The sequence below is a fragment of the Danio aesculapii genome, chromosome 2 (assembly GCF_903798145.1).
Source record: "Danio aesculapii chromosome 2, fDanAes4.1, whole genome shotgun sequence".
Classification (NCBI taxonomy): domain Eukaryota; kingdom Metazoa; phylum Chordata; class Actinopteri; order Cypriniformes; family Danionidae; genus Danio; species Danio aesculapii.
The window spans coordinates 15684190-15696959 of NC_079436.1; the positions used below are offsets into that span (position 1 = coordinate 15684190).

General features: G+C 39.5%; 1 protein-coding gene across 9 annotated transcripts in view; it reads right to left on the reverse strand.

The window, feature by feature from the left end:
* Positions 1-133: 133 nt before the first annotated feature.
* Positions 134-12770, reverse strand: part of prkag2b (protein kinase, AMP-activated, gamma 2 non-catalytic subunit b) — an 82527-nt gene continuing 69890 nt past the window's right edge. For 4 of the 9 annotated variants that reach the window (XM_056473536.1, XM_056473512.1, XM_056473566.1 and 1 more), the window contains 3 exons: positions 12239-12332; positions 12105-12131; positions 134-1414 (listed from right to left, as the gene is read on the reverse strand). In XM_056473536.1, coding sequence (XP_056329511.1) covers positions 1398-1414; positions 12105-12131; positions 12239-12332 — 138 coding nt within the window. In that variant the 3' untranslated portion in view covers positions 134-1397. The remainder of the gene's footprint in view (positions 1415-12104; positions 12132-12238; positions 12333-12770) is intronic. The other 5 variants (XM_056473582.1, XM_056473573.1, XM_056473530.1 and 2 more) reach the window with 4 other exon arrangements.

Here is a 12770-nt window from a genome sequence, read left to right on the forward strand (position 1 = left end):
GGCAAATCAATGGTACAGAAGGACATTCTTGTGCGTTGTATAGAGCGGACAAAACTACCACATTTAGCAATGTTGTGTCAAAAACATTAGTGACAAGAAGGTGTGCAAAATAATTTTCAGACAAATATTAATGCAATATAAATATATTTTAGCTCAACCACATAAAACATTTGTTATTTCTGTGTGAAAATGCACATATATTTCTCTTTTGACCAAACAGCCCTAACTTTCATTGACAGCAATAATAAAAACAAACATGATTTTTCAGTTTTTAACCTATTACATGTCACATTGTTTTGACAGTATCTCATTTCATTATCAGGATATGACAGTATCAGCACATGACAAGAGTGCAAAAATGCATGGCTATCTTTGCAAATGCAAGCTTTTACATTCATGCTTTTCTAGTGCACAAGACAGCTGGTGCACATGTATTCCACACCATTCTGACAATGATAAAAAGGCGCTCTCTCTCTCTCTCTGTTTGTGTGTGCAATGTATACAAGTTTATGTGGTTTATTTAAGACAAAATTGTATAATGACATGTATGACCTAGTTTTACTCCATTAAAGTGGTTTACAAGGACATGTGTCCTCATAATTACAAATGCTTAAAATCATACTTAACAGTCTTTTGACATTTGGAAAGGAATATGTTAAGGCCAGATAAGCCACCGTTTTTACAGTATAAAATACATTACGTCTACAGAGAGTCCTCGTCAACCATATATACACACAAGTATATGTGTGTGTATATATATTATATTATATTAATATTCTATTTATTATATTATATTATATTATTTTATATTATATTATATTATATTATATTATATTATATTATATTATATTATATTATATCTGGGAGTATTTTAAAAATATATACATATTGAGGGAAAAACTGTATTTAATTAAAAGCATTTATGCCATGGAAACAACAATTGTTACCTGTTGCTCAAGAATCAAAACCCTGCTTTTCCACAACCTACACATCCATATGAGTCTCTGTTAAGCTTTATAAACAATTCTCACTGAGGTCTTCAGTTAAGACAATTTACAAGTTCTTAACTAAAAGTGGATTACAGTGCCTGGTTTCTCACTGTGCCTGATTACGCGAGGGCCTCTAAACCATCAGCACAGCACAGTATGCACAGCACAGTGACACATTCACACCACTGGCCGACCATAAACATGTCCAATATTGTGTGCTTTATGATCACATCAGTTCCTTCAGCTGCAGATTCCAATGCTTTCGTTCAACCCACCACAACTTCAGTCCTTAAATGAGGATATAAAACGTCCATATGTCCACTTCTCTGAATCTGGTTAGGAATGAGGATCTATGATGATGATTTTTCATTCATCTACAAAATGTTGTCTCGTAACTCAGTCATGCTGTCATCTTGTGTGTCTCGCTGTGAAGAAAATATGAAACAGTTAAGAAAACAGAAATGTCTAAACCAGTGTAAAACCACACTAAAAACAGCAAAAACACTTTTTGAACTCTGTGTAACTCTGTTTTGAACAAATCTGTAAGTTTAGACACTAATCACTGAGCAGAACAATTCAGTTGAAAGTCTAAAAGCATGAACAGTTAGCAGCATGAACCACAAACTATGTATATATTTACCTAAATAATTACTGGAAACCCATTTAAAAATATATATTTTTATATATTTTAATTACGGTTGATAATAATAATAATAATAATAATAATAATAATAATAATAATAATAATAATAATAATGATAATAATAATAGGAGTTCATATTTGAAGGTAGTGATGTAAGAATTTACCATGAGTCTGTTGAATATCGATTCAAATATATGATCATGCGAATCAGTTTTGAGTTTAAATGCATTTCGATACTGTTTCCAGTACAGTTGGAACTGGACTCCAAGATGGTGCCGATGACGATGGCCGCCTCCGTGTCGTGCTCTGCAGTAGTGTTTGTGTTTTTGTTAGTTTGTCCTGTCTCGAGTCATATTCCTACAATTAGTTTCACCAGAGACGAATTGTTGGACATTCGGGCACATACACCACCGAATATTTTTCCATACCTGGATTTATCTGATGTTCTGTTGGACATTGTAGTCGGAGGAGCCGCAGTGCTACTCAAACGCTTTCAAGCACGCAGACGAGGAAAGCGTGCAGGCATGCTTGTGTAACTCAGACAGCGCGGATTTCGGACCGCGCTGCCTAGCATCCATCTGGCAAATCTCCGCTCTCTACCCAACAAAATAGACAAACTAATTCTGCTCTCTCAGACAAACAGGGATTTTCTGCATTCAGATGCTCTGTGTTTCACAGAAACCTGCCTGAACAACACCATACCAGACAACACGCTTCACCTACCAGGCTATCAGCTGTTCAGAGCGGATCGCGACGAAGAATCAACGCGGAAATCACGCGGTGGCGGGACGTGCTTTTACATCAATGAAAGGTGGTGTACAGATGTAACAGTTTTAAAGAAGATGTGCTGTCCAGATCTCGAAGCACTGTTTATAAACTGTAAGTCTTTTTAATCCCCGCACGAGTTCTGCTCGTTCATCCTCGTCAGTGTTTACATTCCTCCGCTCGCGCACGCGAGCCTGGCGATACAGAAACTAGCTGATCAGATCACGGTGATAGAGCAACAACACCCGGACTCTGTTTTAATCATTCTCGGGGATTTTAACAAAGCAAAACTGTCCCGTGAACTACCAAAATATAGACAGCATGTTACATGTCCCACAAGAGACAGCAATATACTGGATCACTGCTATACTACAATAAGGATGCGTACCGCTCTGTCCAACGAGCAGCTTTGGGACACTCTGACCATTGTTTGATTCATCTCATTCCAACCTACAGGCAGAAACTGAAAACAGCCAAACCTGTATTAAGATCTGTGAAAACATGGACAAACGAAACAGAGCAGGATCTACAAGCCTGTTTCGACCTCACTGACTGGAGTGTTTTTGAAGCTGCTGCAAACGATCTGGATGAGCTCACAGAGACTGTAACATCTTATATCAGTTTCTGTGAAGACGTGTGCATTCCTACCAGGACTCAACTCACATACAACAATGACAAAGCATGGTTCACTGTAAAACTCAGACAGCTACGTCAGGCCAAGGAGGTTGCTTACAGGAATGGGGATAGGGCCTTGTATAAGCAGGCCAAATACACATTGGAAAAGGAGATCAGAGTCGCAAAAAGGAACTATTCTGAGAAACTAAGGAGTTAGTTCTCTTCCAGTGACTCAGCATCTGTGTGGAAAAGTCTGAAAAACATCACAAACTACAAGACACCATCCCCCAGCACTGTAGACAATGAACGACTTGCAAACGAGCTGAATGAGTTTTACTGCCAGTTTGAGAAAACCCCCCACACCCACTCTGAACTGCTCTTCACGCCACCATTAACACCTCCACCACCCCCCGCCTCCCCCATACCTGCACTTCTGTTTAGTGAAGATGAGGTTCGCCAGGTCTTTCGGAAACAGAAGAGGAAAAAAGCACCAGGCCCAGATTTTATAACACCAGCCTGTTTAAAATCCTGTGCTGACCAACTGGCCCCCATCTTCACCCTGATCTTCAACAGATCACTGGAGCTGTGTGAAGCCCTCCTGCCTCAAACGCTCCACCATCATCCCCATCCCAAAGAAACCCAAACTTACAGGACTAAATGACTACAGACCGGTGGCACTAACATCTGTGGTCATGAAGTCTTTTGAAAAACTGGTGCTGGCCCACCTGAAGGACATCACTGAACCCTCACTGGACTCTCTTCAGTTTGCCCACAGAGCAAACAGGTCTGTGGATGATGCAGTAAATATGGGACTGCATTATGCTCTGCAACACCTAGACAGACCAGGGACCTATGTGAGGATCTTGTTTGTTGACTTCAGCTCGGCGTTTAACACTATCATCCCAAAACTTCTCCTGTCCAAATTAACTCAGCTCTCTGTGCCCACCTCTGTCTGTCAGTGGATCAACAGCTTCCTAACGGACAGGCAGCAGCTGGTTAAGCTGGGAAAATTCTCATCTAGTATCCGCACAATCAGCACTGGCGCCCCCCAGGGGTGTGTCCTCTCCCCACTGCTCTTCTCCCTGTACACGAATGACTGCACTTCAAAAGACTCCTCTGTGAAGCTCTTGAAGTTTGCAGACGACACCACACTTATCGGCCTCATTCAGGACAGTGATGAGTCTGCTTACAGACAGGAGGTTAAGGAGTTGGCTGTCTGGTGCAGTCACAACAACCTGGAGCTCAACACGCTCAAAACAGTGGAGATGATAGTGGACTTCAGGAGAAAACCCCCTGCTCTCCCCCCACTGAGCATCATGGACAGCATTGTGGCAGCAGTGGAGTCATTCAGGTTCCTGGGCACCACCATCTCTCAGGACCTGAAGTGGGACACTCACATTGACTCCATTGTCAAAAAAGCTCAACAGAGGCTGTACTTTCTTTGTCAGCTGAGGAAGTTTAACATCCCAAAGGAGCTGCTGAAACAGTTCTACACCTCCATCATTGAATCAGTTATCTGCACATCAATAACTGTCTGGTTTAGCTCAGCTACTAAATATGACCTCCAAAGACTACGTCGAATAGCTCGGACTGCTGAGCGAATCACTGGTACAACCCTTCCTACTCCCCAAGGACTGTACTTATCCAGAGCGAGCAGAAGGGCTGCCAAAATCACTCTGGACCCCTCACACCCAGCACACTGCCTCTTTGAACTTTTACCTTCTGGTCGACGCTACAGAGCACTGCGCACCAGAACAGCCCGACACAGAAACAGTTTCTTCCCTCAGGCAATCCATCTCATGAACACTTGATGATAATAATTGCGAAACCAACATCACTACTTGCTATACACTTTTATACACATATACACTTATTTAACCACACACTTTACATGCCAATTTGCACATAACAGCTGCACATATAACATTGTATATAGTAATAAACACGTACATACACTTGTCAATCTGTATATTTGCACTAACTACTTCTATTTTAAAAAAATATATATTATCTGTTTTTTGTCCTGTCTCTGTAATCCTGTTGCACTGTAGAAGCTCTGTCATGAAAACAAATTCCTCTTATGTGTGAACATACCTGGCAATAAAGCTCTTTCTGATTCTGATTTTTAATGCTTGCATGCACAATAGTGTGCTCCATTTGTCCAACTGCAGTGACAACAGCAAAATTTCACTTTGGTCTCTACTACTTCAGGAAGCGGCAGACAAGCAGTGTCTTCACCACTTTAAATCGATAATTTCCTCAATAGCAAGTTGTTAATTAGTTATGCATAGTTCACACTTTGAATGACTTTGAATATCAGCAGATTGTGTTGTTCAAAACTCCTGAATGCTTGTGTGATGAGGACACAGCCAGACAGCTCTCAACAGATTAGAACTCTGAAAGTGTTCAAGGTAGCATTTGAAAGCATCTATTGAAAGTCTATTAGCTGATCCAATAGTGGGTCGATCACTCATATATCTGCATGGTTCGGCAGATAGATGTGATTTTTTTATGCTCTTGTGTCCTTGTAATCCACTGTTTCTCAAAATATTTCTGTCATTCCCCACTTTTGAGATAGGGTTGCACGCACCACCTGTCCCGTGTCACCCAAACAAAGTGCTAATAAACTAGGGCTTCAGGTCTCACTGTTCAAATATATTGCAATAAAATCACATTTTTGTTAATAAGTGTGACCCACATGAGTTTAATACTTAGTATTGTTTGAGCCAGAGGAGAACAATGTGCATTTAGAGCAACTAGATATAGGTGGAGGGCTATTAGAAATTCAGGACAAGAAAAATCCATATGTTTTTGTGCCCATCGGTAATAACTCTACATGTGACATCACTCTGCCCAGTAACTCAATACTTGAATACTTCCAGTCAATTGATGAAGTACTACAACCTGAAATGATAGAAAAGACAAACTGTAGAGTGAGGGTTCAGAGCATGACTACTTCACCTACTGAAGAAAATTCACCACTATGGCACCCACCTGTAGACCTCAGCCATCTGAAAGAGGAACAACAAGCAGTGGTCAGGAAAATGCTGTATGAAGAATCGTCAGCCTTTGCCCAAGATGGAAATGAAATCGGCTGCATTCCAAGTCTACAAATGTCAATCAACCTCAGAGATGACATTCCGGTACAGCATGCATATTCATCAATTCCCAAGCCTTTGTTCAAAGAAGTCAAGGACTAAATTCACGATCTACTGGCTAAAGGTTGGATTGTAAAGTCTAAGTCACCTTATTCTGCTCCAGTGGTCTGCGTAAGAAAGAAGGATGGTTCACTGCGTCTCTGTATTGATTATCGCCAACTCAATAAAAAGACAGTACCAGATAGGCATCCACTACCAAGAATACAAGACTTGATTGACACTCTTGGGGGATACAAATGGTTCAGCATCCTTGATCAGGGGAAAGCTTATCATTAGGGCTTTATAGCTGAAGGTTCTAGACATATGACAGCTTTTATAACACCCTGGGGACTTTATGAGTGGGTGAGAATTCCGTTTGGCCTGTCTAATGCACCTGCAGCATTCCAGCGCAGTATGGAGGAAATGCTGGACTCCCTCAGGGATGAATGTTGTATTCCATATCTAGACGATGTGCTATGCTATGCCAAGTGTTTTGAGGAACATGTGGAAGGTATTCAAAAAGTCCTTCAAGCTCTTAAACATCATGGGGTCAAGCTAAGACCAGAGAAATGTGAACTTTTTCGTCATGAGGTCCGATATGTAGGTCGCCTCGTATCAGACAAAGGTGTGAGAATAGATCCTAAAGACCTTGAAGCAGTTCTATCTCTAAAAAGCCAAATACCAAAGACAATTGGTGATGTAAGGAAACTTCTTGGATTTCTAAGTTACTACTGTTCTTTTTTTCAAGATTTTTCATGCATAGCTAAGCCACTTTATGAACTACTACAAACAAAAGCTGATGTGGCAACAGTTCAGTCCAGGCAAAGAAAAACCCACAAAAAGGCCCACAACTGCCCTCACGAACTCCTGTGGAGTGGAAAATTGAACATCAGAGAACACTTGAAACACTGATTGACATGTTATTGAAACCACCAGTTTTGGCTTACCCAGACTTTAACTCACCATTCACACTTCACACTGATGCATCAGAGAAAGGTCTTGGGGCTATCCTGTACCAACATCAAGATGGGAAGTTGAGAGTCATCGGATATGCCTCTCAAACACTTTCACCAGCTGAACGAAATTACCGACTACACAGCGGCAAACTTGAATTTCTTGCACTGAAATGGGCTGTGTGTGAGAAATTTAGGGACTATCTGTATTACGCCCCACATTTCACCATCTATACAGACAATAATCCTTTGACCTATGTTATGAGCACAGCAAAACTGAATGCAGTTGGTTATCGCTGGGTGGGAGAATTATCTGACTATCATTTTGATATCAAGTACCGGCCTGGTAAAATAAACATTGATGCAGATACACTTTCACACATTCCTCTTGATATGGAAAGGTTTGTCACAGAGTGTACAGAGGACCTGTCATTAGAAGTTGTGCAAGCAGTCTGGAATGGGACTCATGTGGCTAAAAAAAAGAATTAGGCTTGGATTGCAGCACTCAGTATCTCCTCAATAGACACTGACCCATCATCTCAATGTTCATTGTTACCAAAGATAAGTAAAGCTGAGCTTTCCAGAGCTCAAAGAGAAGACCCAGTGATCTCAAAGATAATTAAGATGAAAAAGGATGTCAAGGTACCTGATGAGGACATGAAAAAACAAGTGACTGGAGCTGCCAGGAAACTCCTTTACGAATGGCACAAACTATTTTTAGAGGATGGGTGTCTTTATAGACAGACTAATGAGAGGAAACAGCTGGTTCTCCCAACCCAATACAAGCAACTTGCTATGGAATACTTGCATGATAATATGGGGCATGTGGGCACAGAACGAGCACTCCACCTGATAAGAGAAAGATTGTATTGGCCATATATGAAAAGGTAAGTAGAGGAGTATATTACACGAAAATGCCCATGCATCAAGCAAAAAAAAACAGTAACCCATGTCCGGGCACCAATGGGTAGTATAACTTCCAACTCACCTTTTGAGCTTGTTTGTATTGACTACTTGCACTTAGAACCAAGCCACGGGGGCTATGAATACATACTAGTAGTTGTAGACCACTTCACTCGATTTGCTCAAGCTTACCCAACAAAAAACAAATCTGGCAAAACTGCAGCTGAACGTCTTTTCAATGACGACATCCCTCGCTTTGGCTACCCTGGAAAGCTACATCATGACCAGGGAAGGGAGTTTGAAAATGAGCTTTTTCGAAATCTTCGACAACTGGCTGGCGTACGCCACTCAAGAACATCTCCTTACCACCCTCAAAGTAACCCAGCAGAGAGATTCAACCGGACCCTCCTTCAAATGCTTCGGACATTGGCAAACAAAGAAAAAGCGAGATGGAAAGATCATCTCCCACATATAATACATGCATATAACTGCACCCGTCATGAGTCTACTGGATATTCCCCATTCTATCTGTTGTATGGACGTCAACCCTACCTTCCCATTGATTTGATATTTGGATTGGTTGAAGAGGGTGAAGAAGTGACTCACAAGGGTTTTGCTGGCCAGTGGGCCAAAATGATGTCTGAGGCTTACCAAATAGCAAATGAAAACAGTAGACAAGCAAGTACACGTGGCAAAAGTCAGTATGCTATGAAGGTCAAAGGTGTGGTTCTAAAACCAGGAGACAGAGTTCTTGTCAGAAACCTCAGAGAGCAAGGAGGCCCAGGAAAACTTAGGTCATACTGGGAGAAGAGCATTTATGTGGTAAAGGAGCAAGTTTCAGATAATCCTGTGTATGTAGTAAGCCCTGAATGTGGAAATAAGAAAGGAACAAGAACTCTACACCGAAATTTGCTGTTATTGGTAAATGACTTGCCTGTGGAGACATCGTCCCATCCAGGGGAAGTGGCAAAGCAGAGACAGAAGAGACAAAACAACAGAGAAACTAAGAACAAAGACACTAATTGCAGCAGTGACACAACTGATTCGGATGAGGATAACCATGAGAGATACTGGCTGAGGTTCCCCTCAAGTTGGACTGAACAGGAAATGGAAAATACACATCAACAGAGGCCTGAGTTAGTCCAGGAGACTCATCTTAACACAGCACCTGAAAGAAGAGACACAATAACAGATAGAGTATCATTAAGAGATAACCTGGAGGAAAGTCAAACACCAGATGAACTCATCACCGATTCAATCCCATCATCAGAGAGATATGCAGATAATGAAAATGGATGCATACAAATTGATGAAGCCACAGGTCACCCATCAGAAAAAAATTATCCTGAATTAAGACGATCTACCAGAGAGAGGAGACAGAGGCAGACATTCACATATGAAACATTAGGTCAACCAACATTACAGCAAAACACAGCAGTTGGTTGTAGGTTTTTATGAACAACCAGCTAATCGCATAATAAGCTATATGCCATACTACCATTCACACACAACAACATACTTACCTCCATGTTACATACCTCAGTCTGGACCTTCCATGCCATACCATATATTCCCACCATTTTCCTACCCTGTATATGCCTTTTGAGACCACAACTGTTTAAGAAAATTGGGAAGTAGCATCTTCTTTGGCCGGGAGAGTGTGACCCACATGAGTTTTAGGTCACAAGAAGATTAAATTAAAACTATATCTGTTATTTATTACTGTATTAACATTGTATCTTTAAGAAGAACGCAAAGTTGCATTTTTTTAAACTGCTGGCAGTTGAGAGAAAGTGTTGGCACGACAACCACAGCGCGTCTTCAGTCAACAAAGAGGACATCACAGCTGAACTCAACTCTCTGTTTCTCTCTGTTTTTTATTCATTTTAAAAGTTAGTAAAGTACTGCAATGTAGATGAAATACTATAATTTTATGAGATAAAATTGTTGTGTATAACTGCAGTTATGTGTGTAAATGATCGGTGTTAAGTCATGTCTGTTATTTGTGAAGAAGTGGGTTTGTTAATTGAGTTTTAAAGGATAATCTGATGCTAGCACGTGATACTGTTATTGTTTTATGATCCTGTATTTGACACATATTTGTATATTTTTGTACACACATATATATATATATATATATATATATATATATATATATATATATATATATATATATATTATACATCTATCTATACATGTGATACTGAGATGTCATGGCTTTTAATGCCATGTGTGATTAAAGTCAACAAAGAGGACATCACAGCTGAAGACCAACTCTCTGTTTCTCTCTGTTTTTTATTCATTTTAAAGACCTCCAGAGTGAGGTTTGCAACATAAGTAACAGTTTTGTTAATAACTCTCTCTTATTGGCTGTAGCTCATCACTAATTCTGACCCCACGTGGTCTTGAGCTGGCCACCCATCCCAGAATATTTGGCTCGCTAGTGTTGCATCAATGAAATGTCCCACTTCTGACCTCAATTCATTGTTCAAGTGGCATTGTTGACGCTATTTTATTTCCAAGAAGAAAGTATTGATATATCCTAATTCTGAGCTACCTGGAAAACATCAGAAATATAGAATTTTCATCTGTGAAGTGTCAGTAACTAAAGACTGAGTTTTCTGAGGCGTCATTGAGTCATTCAGTAGTTTACACATAAAAAACTCCCAAGCACTGATCACCTGCTGATTTTGTCCTGATCACAGCACACTCTGTCAGCTACTTCTTTAGCTTGAAAATCAGGCTTAAAGTCCTGTAGAGTGGGCTAGGCCATAGTAAAATGCATAACTTACATTAATCACATAATGCAGTGTGATTTAAATTCCAAATCAACTTTAACCTATTAACTTCTGTAACCAATTACACAAATTCTGCAATATTTTCATTCCTAAGACATAAAAATATTGTAGACTTTCCAGTATGTGTCACTATTGTTTGCATATGTATATTATTAAAGATAGATGTACTATGTTCGAGAGTATTTGAAAAATATATAAGTATGTATATTTACCATGTTAGTTTAAATGCAGGAACATTTATGTTGTATTTTCACATATGTCATAATTCTGATAGATTATGGATATGTGTATTACCTTTATACTTTTAAAGAGGGTGTGACAAAGAAAGTTTGAAAACCGCTCCTTTACCATATGGTTGTATTTGTATTTGTTAACGTTAGTTAATCCATTAGTTGTATAATAAGTTGTGTCTGTGTATGCGTCAAGATGCAAGAGTCATTTTTTTTCCTTTTCTCTCCGTTTGTTACTGTTTGGGGCTGGTATGCTTGCCGATTTACAACTTAGCAACTGTTTAATTAAACGAGGAAGAGCGTCGAAGTTTGACAGACTAGTGTAACGTCAGTACTCAGGCTGCCTAGTTTGTGGATAACCATTGTGTATGTGTACGCAATAAAAGTTCAAAGTGGCTCGAGTTGTATCCATCGTACTTGCCCTGAAACCCTTCCAGTGGGGAGTTTATTGAGGTACAGTAGGTAACTTGATAAAAACTGGTCAAATAATTTTTTATTTCTAAAGATATTTTACTCAGTCTATTTTATTTGTGTTTGTAAGATGACTTTCAAAAAAGTATTACTGTAAAATGGCTGTGGTTTTCATTGTTTTATAAGAAGGAACGCAACTTGCCATGATGTGGATTTTATTCTCTATTATTAGAACACGTAACAGGATAGAATAAAATTGCCTGCCTGAAACATTTGTAGCTCAAACACATTCCTGCAAACACATTCCTGCATTCAAATCTCTAATAAAATGATTATTTAATTAATTGTTATTATTTCATTTTGCCGTCTGTCAGGCCAACCCAGTTATACATGAGATGTCTGTGTAATACTAGAATCATTATCAGACAAACGGCATTAATAATGTTATCATGATGTCTATTACACTGGAATACACACCTACAATAATCAACATTTGAAGTGGATCATCATCTTTCATCAAAGTTGTTCTAAAACTATTGAACAACATCCATTCTTGTCCTAGGACAACATTTTTGATTCACTTCAAATGATGTCTACTGTACATCCAGGTTCATGCAACACAATCATGAAAATGCCATTAGAATCTGGTCAATGTTATACCTTGCCTCAGTGGGTCCGAAAGAGACACTTGAGTCGCAGATATCCAAAGAAAGTAGAATGTATCCAGGGAAGAGTGGAGGGGACAGAATGAAAGTGAAATGGAGATTAGGATTAGGAATTTTGTGCATCTATACCTGCGGGGGTAAGTACCAGCGCCTGCAGGATGTCAGAAAGGGAGATGATGCCCTCGATGCTGGAATTATCATCTACCACAACCAGTCTGTGCACCTGCATAGTTTACACAAACACAATCAGGGGTCATTGAACCTGAACACAGCTAATGGTGATGTGGGAGAGCAACAGTCAATGATGTCCATGTTTACACAGAAAACAAAAAAGCAGTGCAATGGAATATGAAAATGCATTCTTTATGAGTCTATAGTCAAAATAACTAAACTGAAAACTATTTCAAAATAATATCTGAGCTTGGTGTTGAGTCTTGTTCTCTTCTTAAAGGTCTGTTTGAAACTCTAATAGCATGTTTTTATGTATAAATCTACAAATATTTTAGAATACTTCACTGTGATCTCTCTGTGGGATAGGTGACTGTCATATAAAAAAGCACAAAAAACGACAATATACGTCTTTCATATTGAATTAACAAAGTACTTTGGTTGTTCATCTTTTTTTTAATATTTAAAACGCAACATAATCTCATAGGTGTCT